This window comes from Leptonychotes weddellii, chromosome 13 (genome assembly GCF_054177405.1).
Source record: "Leptonychotes weddellii isolate Sample4059 chromosome 13, ASM5417740v2, whole genome shotgun sequence".
Taxonomy (NCBI): domain Eukaryota; kingdom Metazoa; phylum Chordata; class Mammalia; order Carnivora; family Phocidae; genus Leptonychotes; species Leptonychotes weddellii.
In genome coordinates this window covers 76903890-76918800 of record NC_138381.1, presented here as the reverse complement: position 1 = coordinate 76918800, position 14911 = coordinate 76903890, and the positions used below count along the sequence as shown (strand labels likewise).

Genomic DNA, 14911 nt, shown 5'->3' with positions numbered 1-14911 from the left:
TCACCCAGGGAAATTGAACACGTATGCCCACCAAAAAAAAAAAAAAAAGTGCATGTGAATGTTCACAGCAGCATTATTCATAATAGCCAAAAAGTAGAAATCATCCGAATGCCCATCAATGGATAAATGGATGGTAGAATGTGATCCATCCCCACAATGGACTATGATTCAGCTACAAAGAGGAAGGAAGCACGGACACCTGCTACAACCCGGGTGAGCCTTGCAAACAAGATGCCGAGTGAGAGGAGCCAGACACAAAGGCCACATAGTGCATGATTCCATTTATGTGAAATGTCCAGAGGCGGCGAATCTATAAAATACATTAGTGGTTGCTAGGAGACAGGGAGGGGGGAAATGGAAGGATGGTTGGGGGGGCGGCGACGGCTAAAGCACACAGCATTGCTTTTTGGGGTGGTAAAGCCTGATTCTGGTGATTGTTATACAACTCTGCATATAATACACTAAAAACCATTTAGTTGTATGCTTTAAATGGGTGGATTTTACAGTATGTGAATTACATCTCAACCAGAAGATATTGAGATATCTTTCCTCCATTCCAAAAGAAAAAAATGACTGAGCATCTCAGGCCACCAAGCACTGTGCAGGTAGGGGGACACAAAGATAAGGGAAGCACGATGTCCAGCTTCAAGCCGCTCACAGCTGAGAAGCAACACAAAGGTCAGAAAGCAAAGCCCAGGGCAGGTCATGCTGCCCTCAAGGACTCAACAGGGTGGGCACGCAGGGAGGGGGAGGGCTCCGCCCAGGGGCGGACAGGACATTTTCAGCAGGGCATTGCCAGGGGCCCAGGACTGCCAGGTAAAGACGGTGGGAGAGACAGGCTGTGCCCCGAGAGCAGGCAGTGAGTGAGGGCAGAGGACACCCAGGGAGGAGCGGGCCATACCCGCAGGTTATTTTTCTCCTCTTTTCTCTTTATCCAGTTGAGGGCCTGCTGCTGGGGGTCGATGCAGAGGGGGAAGCGGCTGGCCCGGGTGGTAAGGATGCCATTCTGAACCGAGAGCTCATCGGGGGGCAGTCCCTGGGATCCCCACCTGGAAGGGACAGTGACAGGGAAGTCTGTTTTTCTTGTCAAGTTGTGACTGAGTGCTAAGAGTGGTAGGATTGGCCTTCCAGAACAATCTACCAACCCCCAAGCTGCTCAACACTCCTCAGGGTCGGGGAAGCTGGATTTGCAGCTCAACCTGCCATTTCTGTGCAATCAGGTCGGCTGCACCCCTCGCTGTCCCCTGCCAGGGTGATGCCCACGTGGACCACGCACCATACCCCCCCGCCCCCCACCAGGCCCCCTCATCCTCTGGGCTCAGGGTCGCACACACCTGCTGATCTCAACATCATCTGTGAGCAGGTTTTCTAACCGGAAAGGCTGGCTCAGGGGAATCTCCCGCTCCAGGAGATCATTCTGCCAAACTTGGTTGACCATCTGGTCACGGAACTCCCACGTGAATGCGCCCTCATAGCTCAGGAAAGCTGCGCAAAGCAGGCAGTCCCCCAGCAGCTTTACCCGCCGGTGCATCAGCTCATCCAGGTCGTTCAGCCACCTGGTGCAGGAGACGGGGGCTGCAGTAAGCCGTTATCTTCTGGCACAATCAAAAGGAACATTCTAGAAGAACCACCCTGACACACTGCTAATGGGGCTAGCCAGAAGGAAACTTCGTTGGAGATAGTCCCTTCTTTTAGAAACAAAGATTGCCAGGTCATTTTGCAACTTCCCACCCTAACGAGCCCAGTGTTTTGGAAGACCTTGTTCAATTGCAGGGCTCAGTAGAACCCAGCATCTACAGGGCTGGAGAAATGTGAAGCATCTAGTCTCAAAGCTATTTATTAAGTAGTAATCACATTGTTTCTGAATGCTTTAATCAGCAACTTGCAGACATGCCCAGCAGAACTCAGGAGCTCTGGTGCTGCTTGGTGACAAAATTCTACCTTCTACCGAAGATAAAATGGAGTAGATGTTTTATTTGGCCCCTTCCGCTAAGCGGCCCAAGTCTTCTAGGTTTTAGAAATACTGAAAATGGTTTGTTTCCCATGAGCAAACAGTATTTTCTAGTGTTTTCCATATCACTTTTATAGGCGCCAGATTAGAAACTTCTCTCATACCCAGTGGACCAGCTATGGCCAAACGGCCTTGCCCCTAGGCATTGGACAGCCCTACTTGCTTAAAACTGAAGCTCAGGACTGAGCCAGACGGAAGAGACCCTAGAAGACATCTGTCCAGCAACAGGCGGACCCCTCCTCCAGACCCACCCAGGACGCGCTCAGGGTTAAAGGTCACTAGGAAGTAAACATTTCCAGAACACACAGCACCTTGCCAGAGGCCCCTGGTGCCTCCCTGTCCCCACAGCTGCACTGCCTCCTTCACCCTTAATAATTAATAAACCGCAAGAATGTGTAAAATGGCCTTAGCCACCCTAAACACGATAATAGCGAAATCAGAACTTTCCCACGCGGTTTCCAGATAAAAACGCGGCGTGGCGGAAAGACGACATGGTAAGAAATTCGGTTGCTGACGTTCACTGACAGAACACGGAGTCTCGCTCGGACCTCTCATTGGAGGGGTTCCTCAGCCGCTGACCTGATATTCTCAGACCCCAGGCCTGAGATGAGCTTGTCCGCAGCGATCAGCCGCCTCTCCATGATTTCGGCTTCTTCCTGCAGCATTTGCTTTTCCAGAATGGCCGCCTCGTATTTGGCCCCCAGGGCTTCCAGTTCCCTCTGGATCGCTGCCAACTCATTCTGGATCCTTTCTAGCTCGCGTTTAGTGAGGTAAAAGTTCCGCTCCAGCCTGGCCACCTAAGTGAAGACAAGGCACAGAACGGTGGGGAAAGGGACCGTAGTGGGGCAGGGATGAAAAGAGTCTCTCACCCCGGGGCTTAAGTCCACACCACATTTCTAATGTTGTTCCTACTCTTTGGGGCTACCGTATGCCCTGCTGAGGTACGTGGCTCCTTCTTAGTCATCTCTTCTACCATTTGCTGCAAAAGCTCTCCTTTTTTTTTTTTTTTTTTTTGGTAAAAAAGCTCTCCTGCATCCAAGTTAGCCGATGGCTTCATTTCCATGTGTACTGAGGTCACAGCAAAATGATACTGTGGTTCTGGGGCGCCTGGGTGGCTCAGTTGGTTGGGCGACTGCCTTCGGCTCAGGTCATGATCCTGGAGTCCCGGGATCAAGTCCCGCATCGGGCTCCCTGCTCGGCAGGGAGTCTGCTTCTCCCTCTGACCCTCCTCCCTCTCATGCTCTCTGTCTCTCATTCTCTCTGTCTCAAATAAATAGATGAAATCTTTAAAAAAAAAAAAAAATGATACTGTGGTTCTAAGTCAAAAACTCAAAAGAATGCATCGAAAACAATGCTGGTCTTCCACCTGGTCCTGAGTTTTCTGAGTAACAAAATTCTGAGTGATAAAGCAGTGTCAAAATAGGTCACAAAATGATCAAATCAGCCTAATAACTCTCTTTGTATTGTGTGTTCTACAGGTTACTCTGACCCAGTGGTTCTCAGCTAGGGCCGATACTGCCTCCCACCCCAGGACAGATGGCAATGTCTGGAGACATTTTGGTTGTCACATCTTGGGGGTAGGGACAATGGCATCCAGTGGGTGGAGGCCAGGCATGCTATTACACATCCTACAGAGAATGGTCCAGCCCCAAATGTCAGTAGCACCGAGGCAAAGAAGCCTGCTTGAGTTATAGAGGATGATTTTTACCCATTTATCCTACTCTTTCCACACAAAATTTGAAAATCTTCCAGACTTTGGTTCTGTCAGTTCATTCACACTGTCTAGATGAGAGTGATATAATTCAGGGTTATCATGTATTAGCAGTGGAGAGGGGGAAATGTTTATGTGATGGAAAATCGGAACCTTGCTCACATTTGTCCATCAAAGCTGTGGACATATTCATTCCGACTCCAGATTGCTCCCTTGGCAGCTCTGTTTAGGTCTTACAGATGGACAATACCTTTTCTCTTTTGGGCTTGATTTCTCTAAAAACATCACAGTAGCCCATCACAGCTTCAACAAACTTCAGCATCCCCAAGCCTGCTTTGCTCACAGCTTCCATTTCTTCAGTTGTGGTATTGAGAGTCTTCAAGAGGCCTAGGGGTCAAAGATGGAATGATTTTGATGATTGACAAGCTTCATCTTGGGAAAACAAAATGGGAAATAAATTGCCGATGGATAAGTGTCACTAAATGAGTTTTATGTAGGTGGATGCTTAAGATGTGAGTGAGGGACACAGGTTACTGCCACCTAGGACATCCTATGATCCAGGCACCTCTGTGTCCAGGGTGTCCGTGGGGACCCTCAACTGTGCACCAAAGTGGCTCAGACCAGGTAGCTAGCTGGAATTCATAGGCCATGATGGGTCACCATCACCTCTACCCGCACCCTCACCCCAGGAGTAATTTCACATGAATGGAAACCCATCCAGTCAATATTCAGGTAAAGAGAGGTCCTTAGGTTTTTGCAGTTGTTGTTATCCTTCGTGTTTCATTTAGTTTTTTCTGAGTGGCTGAGAAAGAGCACTTGATAATAACGTTTTGAACAAAACATGAAGGAAAACAGTGACACTATGAACTTGAATGGCCTTTGGCAAAGACTAAAACCTCATTCCCACTGGCTAAGCATCTAGGCAGGTCAGGCATCAGGCTCAAAGGGAATGCCGGCATTCTATAACTGAAGATGGGGAGGCTGGCTGTGGGTGGTGCCAGCCCCTCCTCACCTATCTCCCAGGGACCTATAGAAGACTTTATACTGGCAAAAGGTGCAAGGGGAGAAGTCACGGTTAGACCACCTCTTGCACCACCATGCCTGATGGACAAGATGGACGGAAGACCTAAGTCCAGGCTGGGTTCCATAAGAAGGTCCTATATCCTAAGGGGAAACACCAGAGTGATTGCTGTCGAACGTTCAGAGGGCATGGGCTTCTACTGCCCATCTAGCACCCAGCCTTTCCATTTCACACAACAGTGCCTCCATCTTCCTATTCTTCCTCTGGGAATGATCATTTGGCCTATTCTATCCAAAGGGCCACAGTGACAACTGACCACAACAGGAAGGTCGGCCTGTGACAAGCCCCCTCTGTGCTCTCCGTCCCTGCTCTCAAAGCCTGAGTTGCCAAACTGAGATCAACCTTGGCTATTCCTGCATCTGTCTGTACGCACCTCTGATATTTTTCACCTGGCTCGGGGTGATTGAATCAAAATCAATCTCCATCAGAGACCTCAGGAAATTTGGGTCAGACATCATGCCCTTGGCAGTTTTCCAGTTGAGTTCTTTGTACCCTTTCATGATGAGGATGCACTCACACACCGTCTGCACCTGTTTGGGGGGCTTAGCGAATGACCTGGTGAGAAACAGAAACACGCGTGAATCAGACCCAGGATGTGGCCAGGATCTAGCCTAAATGAGAGTTTAGAGAAAGTTCCAGAAAAAACGGCTCAACCCAGAGTCATTTCTTTTTTTTTTTTTTTTTTTATTTTTATTTGAGAGAGAGAATGAGAGACAGAGAGCATGAGAGGGAGGAGGGTCAGAGGGAGAAGCAGACTCCCTGCCGAGCAGGGAGCCCGATGCGGGACTCGATCCCGGGACTCCAGGATCATGACCTGAGCCGAAAGCAGCCGCTTAACCAACTGAGCCACCCAGGCGCCCCAGAGTCATTTCTTAGCGGTGACACCGCATGGAGGCAAAGGAAGCCATATCCCAACATGGAGTTGGGCTCCTCCGGTGGGCTTCTCCCAGGGCCAGGACTGGTCTCAGCCATCAGGGGCCAGATCGGGCTCCTGGAACGCAACTGGCATCAGAATCATGGGGGCAGTTATCATTAAAATGCAAACCCAGGCCACCCCAAGCATCTGAGTCAGTAGGTCAGGGTGGAGCCTGAGAATCTGTTTCTAATTACACCTTGGGGTGGTTCCTCAGACTCCGCCGCGCTGCCGCTCGCATACTGCCATCCTCCTCCTCCTCTTCATCATCGTCCTATTTTCCGTTTACTGGATGAAGAGATGGGGCTCAGAGTGTTTGGATGGCCTGCCTGTGTTCACACAGCCTGTGGGATCCGGGGTCCCCACACCCTGGGCTCCTTCAAGGCTATGTCACCCCTTACCCGTTTCCTTTGTCTTCGAGGAGACCGCACCGTCACTCTGCTGCTCCCAACACTCGGATGTCCGGTGCCCTCACCCTCCAGGGCACTGAGACCCCAGGGGATGGGAGTCAGCACAACAGCACCAGGACACGCACGAGAAGGAACGGGTGGCACGTTAACTGTACCCGGGGGACGGGGGGTGCTTGGCCGCCTGTTGCCGCACAAAGTCTCTAAAAGCCACGTGAGTCCTGCAGACACCAGACCCCCGAAGAGAGCCAGAAGCAGCAGGAACACGATGAAGAAGAGGTGAAGGGAAGGGAGGAAAAGAGAGAAGAGGGAGAGATGACAGCAGCCCCTGAAGGGCATAGGGCAGCCTAGCGGGGAGTGAGGTGGGAGCCCAGCCATTCCAGCAGGAGGCCAGAGCAACCCAGAGGCAAGCAGGAGGGCGGGGGGCGGGGGGTGGGAGGGGCGAGAGAGCGAGAACAACCCGACCAGCACAGCAGCATGGAGACTGTCTCTACTGGGCAAACGCCCCAGCCATCCTGGCCCCAGGACCCCCACCCACTCGCCTGCGGACAGGAGAGGAGAGAAGGAGCCACGCGGTATAAGGACAAGCCAGGGCAATGACTCCAGCACAAAGCCCAATGATTAAAGCAATGGTCCTGAGTCGCCGGGGAAAGGTTCAATTTACACTGGCATTAGGCATTTACGAAAGCCGACCATGCTGTCAACTGTTTTTTTTTAAAAGGTTTCCTTCAGGCCCAGGCCACTGACCTTTGAATAATCAGAGGAGGAAAGAATTAGTGACATGTTTTCAGATATAAGGCAGAAAGAACCCCAGCCTCGGTGAAGGGTTCTGAGCCCATGGGCAAGTTATAAACTATCCAGGGTTCTCAAATTTCCCACGTGTAAAACAGGGAGGCAGAACCAGACCTTCCCACTCCAAAACCCTGTGAGTCTATGAAAGTGAAGTTCTCTGCTATTAGCTTACAAACTAGTACCTGGAACCATGTTCGTTATACAGAACGTATTGCTGAGGTGTTAGGAAATCCTGAGGTTGTCAGTCCGGGAAAAAGAAACATTTTTGTTTCATTCCCTTTCTCCTATCACAAAAGAAACTCAGGTGAGAGAGAGCGAGATGGTGATGATGATGATATGCTGCCCTCCCTGGAGGGGAAGAATCATCACAAGCCCCACTCCCTACCTTCCTCACTCTAATAACCCAGACACTCCGACTGTCTCTGCTTTTCCCTTGGCCCAAGCTCCTTCCAGCCTCAGAGAAGGTCCCCCTCTAGCCTCTATCCTACAGCTGGTGGATCCCTACTCTCTGGTCACATCTCAGTTTAAATGTCACTTCCAGGGGGTGGAGGATGCATCTGGGTGGTGCAGTCAGTTAAGCATCCAATTCTTGGTTTTGGCTCAGGTCGTGATCTCAGGGTGGTGGGAGAGAGCCTCACACTGGGCTCCACACTCAGTGTGGAGTCAGCTTGGGTTTCTCTCTCCCTCTGCCTCTGCCCCTCCCCCACCTCTCAAATAAACCTTTAAAAAAGTAAATGTCACTTCCTGGGGAATACCTTCCCCGACTACCTACCCCCAGACTAGGTGAGGTTCCCCCATTATCCACAGCCATGGCAGCAAAGACCTTCCCATCCGAACTTCTTGGGTGATGTTACTGTACATGTGGGATTCCTGCATGAATGCCCGTGCCTTCCTGAGAGCATCAGCTGAATGCAGTGAAGGCCTTGCCCACCTGGCTCATTGCTGCTCAGCCCCAGTGCCAGCATAGGATGCGTGGGTGCTAGGCACCCAAAGACTACCCAGTGAATGGAAGGAAGAAAAGTCAAATCGCAAGCCAGTAACAAAGAGAGCCTTTTATACTATAGAGGATCATCCACTTCTGATCTTTATGACTCCTAATCTTCCTGCCTTAACATCTGATGATTTCTACAAAGAGGACTGAGCATTACAGAAACAAAGTGCTATTTAAAGAATCAAAGGATTATGAAATCGTCAAGATGTCAGTGCTAGCTCACCACACTTAACATCCAAACAACCTAAAAGAAGCCAGATTATAGTCATCTGGAAAAAATAAAATTGGATCCAAACTCACACTGAACCCCAGGAAAACCCAAAAGATCAAATATTTAACTGTACAGAATTAAACTGTAAAAGTATGGGAAGAAATCATGGGGAAAGTGTTTTACAATCTTGCAGTTTTAAGGCCATTTAAGTATGACATGACATCCAAAAGCCACAAAATAAAATATTGCTAAAGTATGCCATATAAAAACAAAAATCTTACACACAGCAAACACAAACCTCACAAGCAAACTCAAATGGCCACTGGGGAAAATATCTGCAACTCACATGGTTAAAAAACTGGTCTCCCTATCACATAAAAATCCACTGGAAATGCATAAGAAAAAAAAAAAACCAACAATAACAATTTAACAGATAAATGGGCAAAGCATATGACCGGTTCACAGAAAAGGAAATACACACGACCCTTACACACATTTTTCACATATGAAAAAAAGGCCAACCTCACTTGCAATAAGGGAAATGCACATTAAGACTACATAAATACCATTTTTCATCTACAAAACGAGCAAAAATTCAAATGTGTAATAATGCTCTCTATTGGCAAGGCTATGAAAAAGCAGGCACTCACGTGGATTGTCAGTGGCGTGTAAATTTGTTCATCCCCCAGGGACAGCATTAAACAGCAGCTAGAGACATTATAAATGCACACACCCTTGGACTCGGCAATTCCACTTCTGGAAACGTATCCTTCCAGGGGACTTGCCCAGCTGCACAATGAAGTATGGTCCGGGTTGTTCTTCGTCACGCAGTGTGTAAAGGCAAAAGACTGGCAACAAGCTAAAGATTCCTAAGTTGGGGCTGGCGAAGTAGACGATGGCACAGCCTTACAGGGCAACGGGGAAGTTCATCATATAGCAACATGCAACAAATCTCCAAAATGCATCGTTCACCGGAGCAGCCAAGATATAGGAAAATGTGTACAGTATAAGACCATTTACACACCAAAAAACAGGAGGAAAAAAGAACACTCAGGTATCCCTTGTTCTACTACAAACCTTCAGAATCTACAGTCAGGAACTGAAGAGGCGCGTGTATATGTGCTTGACTTGAACATAAAAACTCCGGGTGGATATGTGAGAACTAAATGGCAGTGGGTATCTGTTGTGTGGGGGAAGGGGAACTGAGCTGACGGGGCAGGTGGGAGGGGCTTTCACATGTCATTTTTAAGTCGGAGCCATGATCCTAGCTCATGCTCACTTGGCACCGACTTCATGATCAACCCAGTCCTGAGAGCTCTTCATGTAATAGTTCAGTCCATCCTCCCAACAGCCCTGATGCCATGGGGACAGTTATCATCATCCACATGTCACAAATGAAGAAACTGCAGCACAGAGAGGTTAGGGGACTTGCCAAAGGTCACACAGCCCATAAGAGGCAGAGCCGTGGATGAACATATAATCTACTCCAATAATCACATTTTTAAAATTATTTCTTTTAGGTCATAGGCCATTTCCACTTTCTCAGGAATGAGCTGAGCCCCCGTCTCACACCTGTCTCAAGCATGATGCAGGCAACCCTCGCTCACTGTGGGGGACACATAGCGAGCTCTCCATTTAGTTCTGCAGATGCCCCATCTCACCTCTCCCCCCTTGGGCTGATGGGGGGACTCACACCCCCTTCTCTCCAAATAAATCCCCTTCAAAACCCCCTTCTCTCCAAATAAATCCCCTTCAAAACTCCTCCCCAGCTCTCTGCTCTTACAGTATTTTTATGCTGCTGAACTGGGAATGGTGCCCAAAATTTGTGTAACTGGTGACTGGCTATTTCCCTTGAAACATAAACTGAGATGAACCTAAAAGCCTTTGCCGATGGTCTGTCCTACAGCGCAGCTCGCTATGCATGTGTGCTTTGTTCCGGCACCTCGGTCTGAATGTCTGACACGTACGGTTGTGACTTTAAAACGTCCATCCTTATACCTTCATTCAACCACGCTTCGCAAAACTGAAAGAACGACTTCTTGCCAACAGCAGCAGCATCTGCAGATGACCTCCCAAGAATTGCTTGGGTCCCCTGCCCTGGAACGAGCTGGACATTCAGTTCAAATCCCCATGTTTCACTAATGAGCAAACAACAAGGGCACAGCCGTAACAAAGGAAGGCTGCTCAGCCCTCAGGAAGAGCGAGAAGCAGAGAACAAGCCTCGTTCTGCTGGGAGCCCAAGATGGAAAGTCATCCACTGACCTGGAAACAGGAGTCTCTCTCTCACGAGCCCGGACTGTGGGGCCAGAAGGACCAAACCCCTTCTGACAATGAGGATGTGACAGGGAGAGCTGAGGGGCTGAGGGTCACAGGGGGGAGGAGTGGGGGGAGCTAGGCAGACGGCAGCGCTCCTTCCTGGCTTTGGTCTTGGTGCTAAATTTACCAGTGAGATCCATTAACGGCGCCCCAGGGTCAGACCACACAACACGGGGAGAAAGCTCCCCCGCCGGCTCCATACCAGGCCCTTTTCCTGGAAGTCCTCTGGTTGTGGGAGATGCAGTCATTTTATAGATTGTTTGCCAAATGCCTGGGAGTCACAGCAAGGAGCCATTCTCCCCCCCGCCCCAGAGCACCCCCTCTCCACTCGCAGTTCGTGGCACATCTCTGTCACGCTATTTTTAGCAGGGCGCTGGCCCCCTGCTTCGGGTGCCCTACTGCAGTTTAGGGCAGACACTGATGTGGGGTTTCCTGTGGGGAACACTGGCTTACTAAGCTCTGGAACTCAGTCCCCTCTGTGAGACAGCCTGGGCCCAAAGTCAACAGGCCCTGCTACCTCCTGGCTCGGGGGGGACCTGGGGCGAGCCACCTCACCGCCCTGGGCCCCACCTTCCTCATCGCAAATGAGGATCATAACAGGAATGACAGAAGCCGCCTTGGACAGCGCTCAGCCCAGTGGCCGGCACATGACGTAGCTCCGCGTCTAACTGCCAGGATGTAATTGTTCTGAGGAGTGCCGTGGGCGGCCAGGCACACGTGGAGACCGCCATCGGTTACCTGATCTCGGTCACGTCCGATTTGTCCAGCTTCTGCAGCTCCAGCTTGGCGGCCTCTAGGATGGGCATGACCTCAGCGAGGGCCATCTCGGCCTCAGCCTTCTCCACTGCGATGATCTTGTTTTGTTCTTCTATCTCCATGGCTTTTTCTTCTGCGAGCTTCTTCTTTTCCTCGGCTGTGGGGGGAGGGTCAGGTCAGTGAAGCTTCTGGGCATGGAGAGGAGAGACCACGACCACTGACACAAAGCAGGAGAGAGCCCTCCAAGGTGGGTGCTGGGCTGGCAGGGGGAATCTAACGAGCTCGGGCCAATAGGGCGGCCTTGGGTGTTCCTGCTAGAAGAGAAGTCCTCACCGGGCACGGGGTCTCCAACCCCAGGACCGCTACTCTCACTCTGACTGGCCCACCCAAGTCCCACCACTCCATCCACTGGACGGCCCCCAACCCCGCTTGGCCAGTGTGAGCTGAGGACACCAGGGCTGCCCTTCCTGTCTTTCTGGCTCACTGAAAGCTCTCTGCTTCTCATCACCATCTCCTAGGTTTGTTCAGGCCCTGCTGGAAAGCCACCCCTCCTAAGGGGGCCTGCCCCTTCTGTCACTCTGGACCTCATTGCTCTATTTGCTTCATGACACTGATGGAAATCTAGCATTTCACCTAATTATTGGCTCATTGATTGGTTCCAGTCACTAGAATGTAGGCATCTCCCCAAGGGCTGTAACCCCAATGCTTAGCACAGAGCTCAGCTCACAGTAGGTGTACTGGGTTGACTAGTGTTCCCCACAATCCGCGTCTACCCACAACCTCAGAATGCGATCTTATTTGGAAAGAGGGTCTTTGGACATCTAATGAGTTCGTGTGAGGTCATACTGGGTTAGGGCGGGTCCTAAATCCAATGGCTTATGTCCTTATAAGAAGACCACGTGAGGACACAGAGACATAGAGGGAAGAAGGTAATGTACCATTGGCACCAGACACTGAGATGAACCTAAAAGCCAAGGACTGCCAGCAAATGCCAGAGGCTGGAAGAGGCAAGGAGGGATCCTCCCCTAGAGCCTTTGGAGGGAGCACGGCCCTGCTGACACCTTGACTTTAGACTCTGGTCTCCAGAATGGTGAGAGAGTAAACTTCTGTTGTTTGAAGCCCCCCAGCTGTGGTCATTTGTTTGGGCAGCTCTAGGAAACAAATATACTGTCCCTTGTCTGCAGGCACCCAGGTGGGACAGGAGCCCAAGGACTTGAGCATCACAGCCATGCTCATAACCAGTTTGGTGCATCACTATCCTGCGTGCCCGGGGGCCCTGCTAAAGTTCCTGCGGCTCTGCTTCAGCAAATGGCCCCAGGGAACCCAGATAGCAGGCACTTGCTAAACAGATGCTGGATGCCCTCGGAGTTTCCAGTGCAGCGTCCTCTAGGGAGTCCTGTCCATAGTCAACAAGCAAGCGTTGACGGAGCATCTGCACGGTGAAAGCATGTACGGGCCCTGACACTCTGAAGGATCCTGGCCCAGGGAGGGATTCTGGCTGGAGCAGCAAGAAGACAAACACATGGGAAGAAGGAAGCGAGGTCACAACCGTGAAACCGTCAGAACTGAGAAGCAGAGCGGAGACCGTCAGCACTGTCGGGGTGCCGAGAAGAGGGGCCCGCGGGGCAAGTATCACAGAGGAGGTGGACCTGGAGCGGAGCCGCGTCGAAGGAGGGCTGGAGTGACTGCAGGTGAGCTCAGCGCAGCGGGGAACCCACAGGAGGGGCCCAAGAAGCCCCACACGTAGGAATGCTCGTCATGCTCAGGAGAAAAACGGCAGGCTGACAAGTGGCTTCTCGGGGATGTCCCCCAGGGGAGTCCTGTCCTGTCTGGGGGAGCCCCTGCCCCTCAAGCCGGCCCCACACTCACCTATGGCCGTGTTGGTGGCGATCTCCTCCAGCAGGGCCTCACAGGCGGCCGACTTCTCCGCCAGCACGACCTTCTGCACAGCCAGCTTCTGGTTCAGCTCGTCCAGCTGGATGGTGGCCTCCTTCAGCTTGTCCAGCCCCCCCTCCAGACGCTTGCACTGAGCTACGGAAAGAGAGAAGCTGTGTTCGTCACAAGGGTGGGTGCTGCTCCCCACATGCCTGGGGCAAGCATTCCAGGGGTCTCACTCTGATCCATCCCACTGGGGCTCAACCGAAAAAGTCATCTTCATGAGACGTCAGGCACCATTCAGTACCTCTACCACCATGCTGGGCCCGCATCGGCCGAAATAAATGTATTTCTGAAAACAGCGTTTCACTTGGCCAACAGCCAGAGCATTTTTTCAAAAGCATTTCCCGACAGAGCATGTTGCGGCCATCAGACCCTATCTCTAGGCAGCGAAAATGCAGAGCTCCAAAGGGCATGATCCAACACTGCGGCTCTGCTTCAGCAAATGGCCCCAGGGAACCCAGAAAGCGAATAAAAATACGAGCATGCCAGGCCTCTCTCATCCAGAAGAATCGCTCTGAGAAGTAAAATCCAGAACATGCTGTACTTGGCCTCAATCCTGAGTACACCTGCGCTTGCTAATAAAGCACCTGCTTAAAGACAAGGTCAGCACTTGGATCCTCTCTCGTTCCCTACCCCATCCCCCCGTCTTACCTATGTTATACTGAGTTTTCTCATCCAGCAGTTTTGAATACGTGTTAATAAAGTCCAGGTAGTTTTTGGGGGTTACATAGTTGCTACGCCTCAATTTCTGTAGAAATTGTTTGCTGAATTCACCCACGGATTTATGGACCAAAACAACGTGCTCCACCACACTATCTGTGTTTTCCACCGGGATCATTGGATTAGTCCCTGAAGAGAAAAGAATGGGAAAAATGCCTCTGAGATGATGGGAAAGAGCAGCTTCCCAAAGAGTTAAACACGGGATTCCTGTATGACCCAGCAATTCCGCTCCGAGGCATGGACCCAAAAAGACCTAAAAACGTCAGGCAGACTCTTGCAGGCCAATGCTCATAGCTGCGCTGCTCACGACAGCCAAAAGCAGAAGGGACCCAGTGTCCGTCAACAGATGCCCAGATAAACAGAATGCGGTCCATCCACACGATGGAAGAAAGGAAACTCTGCCCCGTGACACAACACGGATGAAGCTCAAGAACATGCTGAGTACAAGAAGCCAGGCATGAAAGGACAAATGTTACATGATTTGACTTCGTATTAAGTCTCTAGAATAGGCAAATTCAAAGACAGAAAGTAGATGAGAGGTTACGGGGGGGGGGGGGGTTGGGGCGGGGGGTACAGGAACTTCGTGTTTAATGGGGACAGTTTCGGTTTTACCAGATGGAAGGAGGTCTGGAGCTGGATGGTGGTGGCAGCTCCACAAGAATGTGAATGTGCTTAATGCCGCGAGCTCGACTCCTAAAAATGGCTAAAATGGCAAATTTTATGTTATAGATGTTTTAGCACAAGAAAAAGGTGCTAGAAAAATGTTCAATAGAGAAAGGAAAAAAGCAGCTATCACTTGGTTGGTGGCTCTTCTGGGCCACGGGACCGATCCATGCTCTGGCAATTCCTCTTTCCCTGCGGGTAGAAGGTCGGTCTCCGGGGCTGGCTGTGCCACTGTCCGCGGAGGGGGCTCGGGGTTTCAGGAGGGAAATGCACCCAGTGTCCCTGCTGGATCCCTTGTGCCCAGCGCACAGTGGGCACAAAGTGGGCCTTCCTCTACATCTGTTGAAACAATCAATCATCGCTTCCAGTGCTCAGATCACATCTGTTGGACCACCTAACAG

The 14911-nt window shown here is 50.9% G+C and overlaps 1 protein-coding gene across 1 annotated transcript in view; it reads right to left on the bottom strand.

Moving 5' to 3' along the window:
• The window catches only part of DNAH10 (dynein axonemal heavy chain 10), a 128870-nt gene that overhangs the window by 13764 nt on the left and 100195 nt on the right, over positions 1-14911 (bottom strand). The window contains exons 55-62 of the mRNA XM_081800959.1: positions 13779-13976; positions 13059-13220; positions 11172-11346; positions 5177-5358; positions 3973-4109; positions 2591-2808; positions 1335-1556; positions 902-1049 (exon numbers count right to left, since the gene is read on the bottom strand). Of these exons, the coding sequence (XP_081657085.1) occupies positions 902-1049; positions 1335-1556; positions 2591-2808; positions 3973-4109; positions 5177-5358; positions 11172-11346; positions 13059-13220; positions 13779-13976 (1442 nt within the window). The remainder of the gene's footprint in view (positions 1-901; positions 1050-1334; positions 1557-2590; positions 2809-3972; positions 4110-5176; positions 5359-11171; positions 11347-13058; positions 13221-13778; positions 13977-14911) is intronic.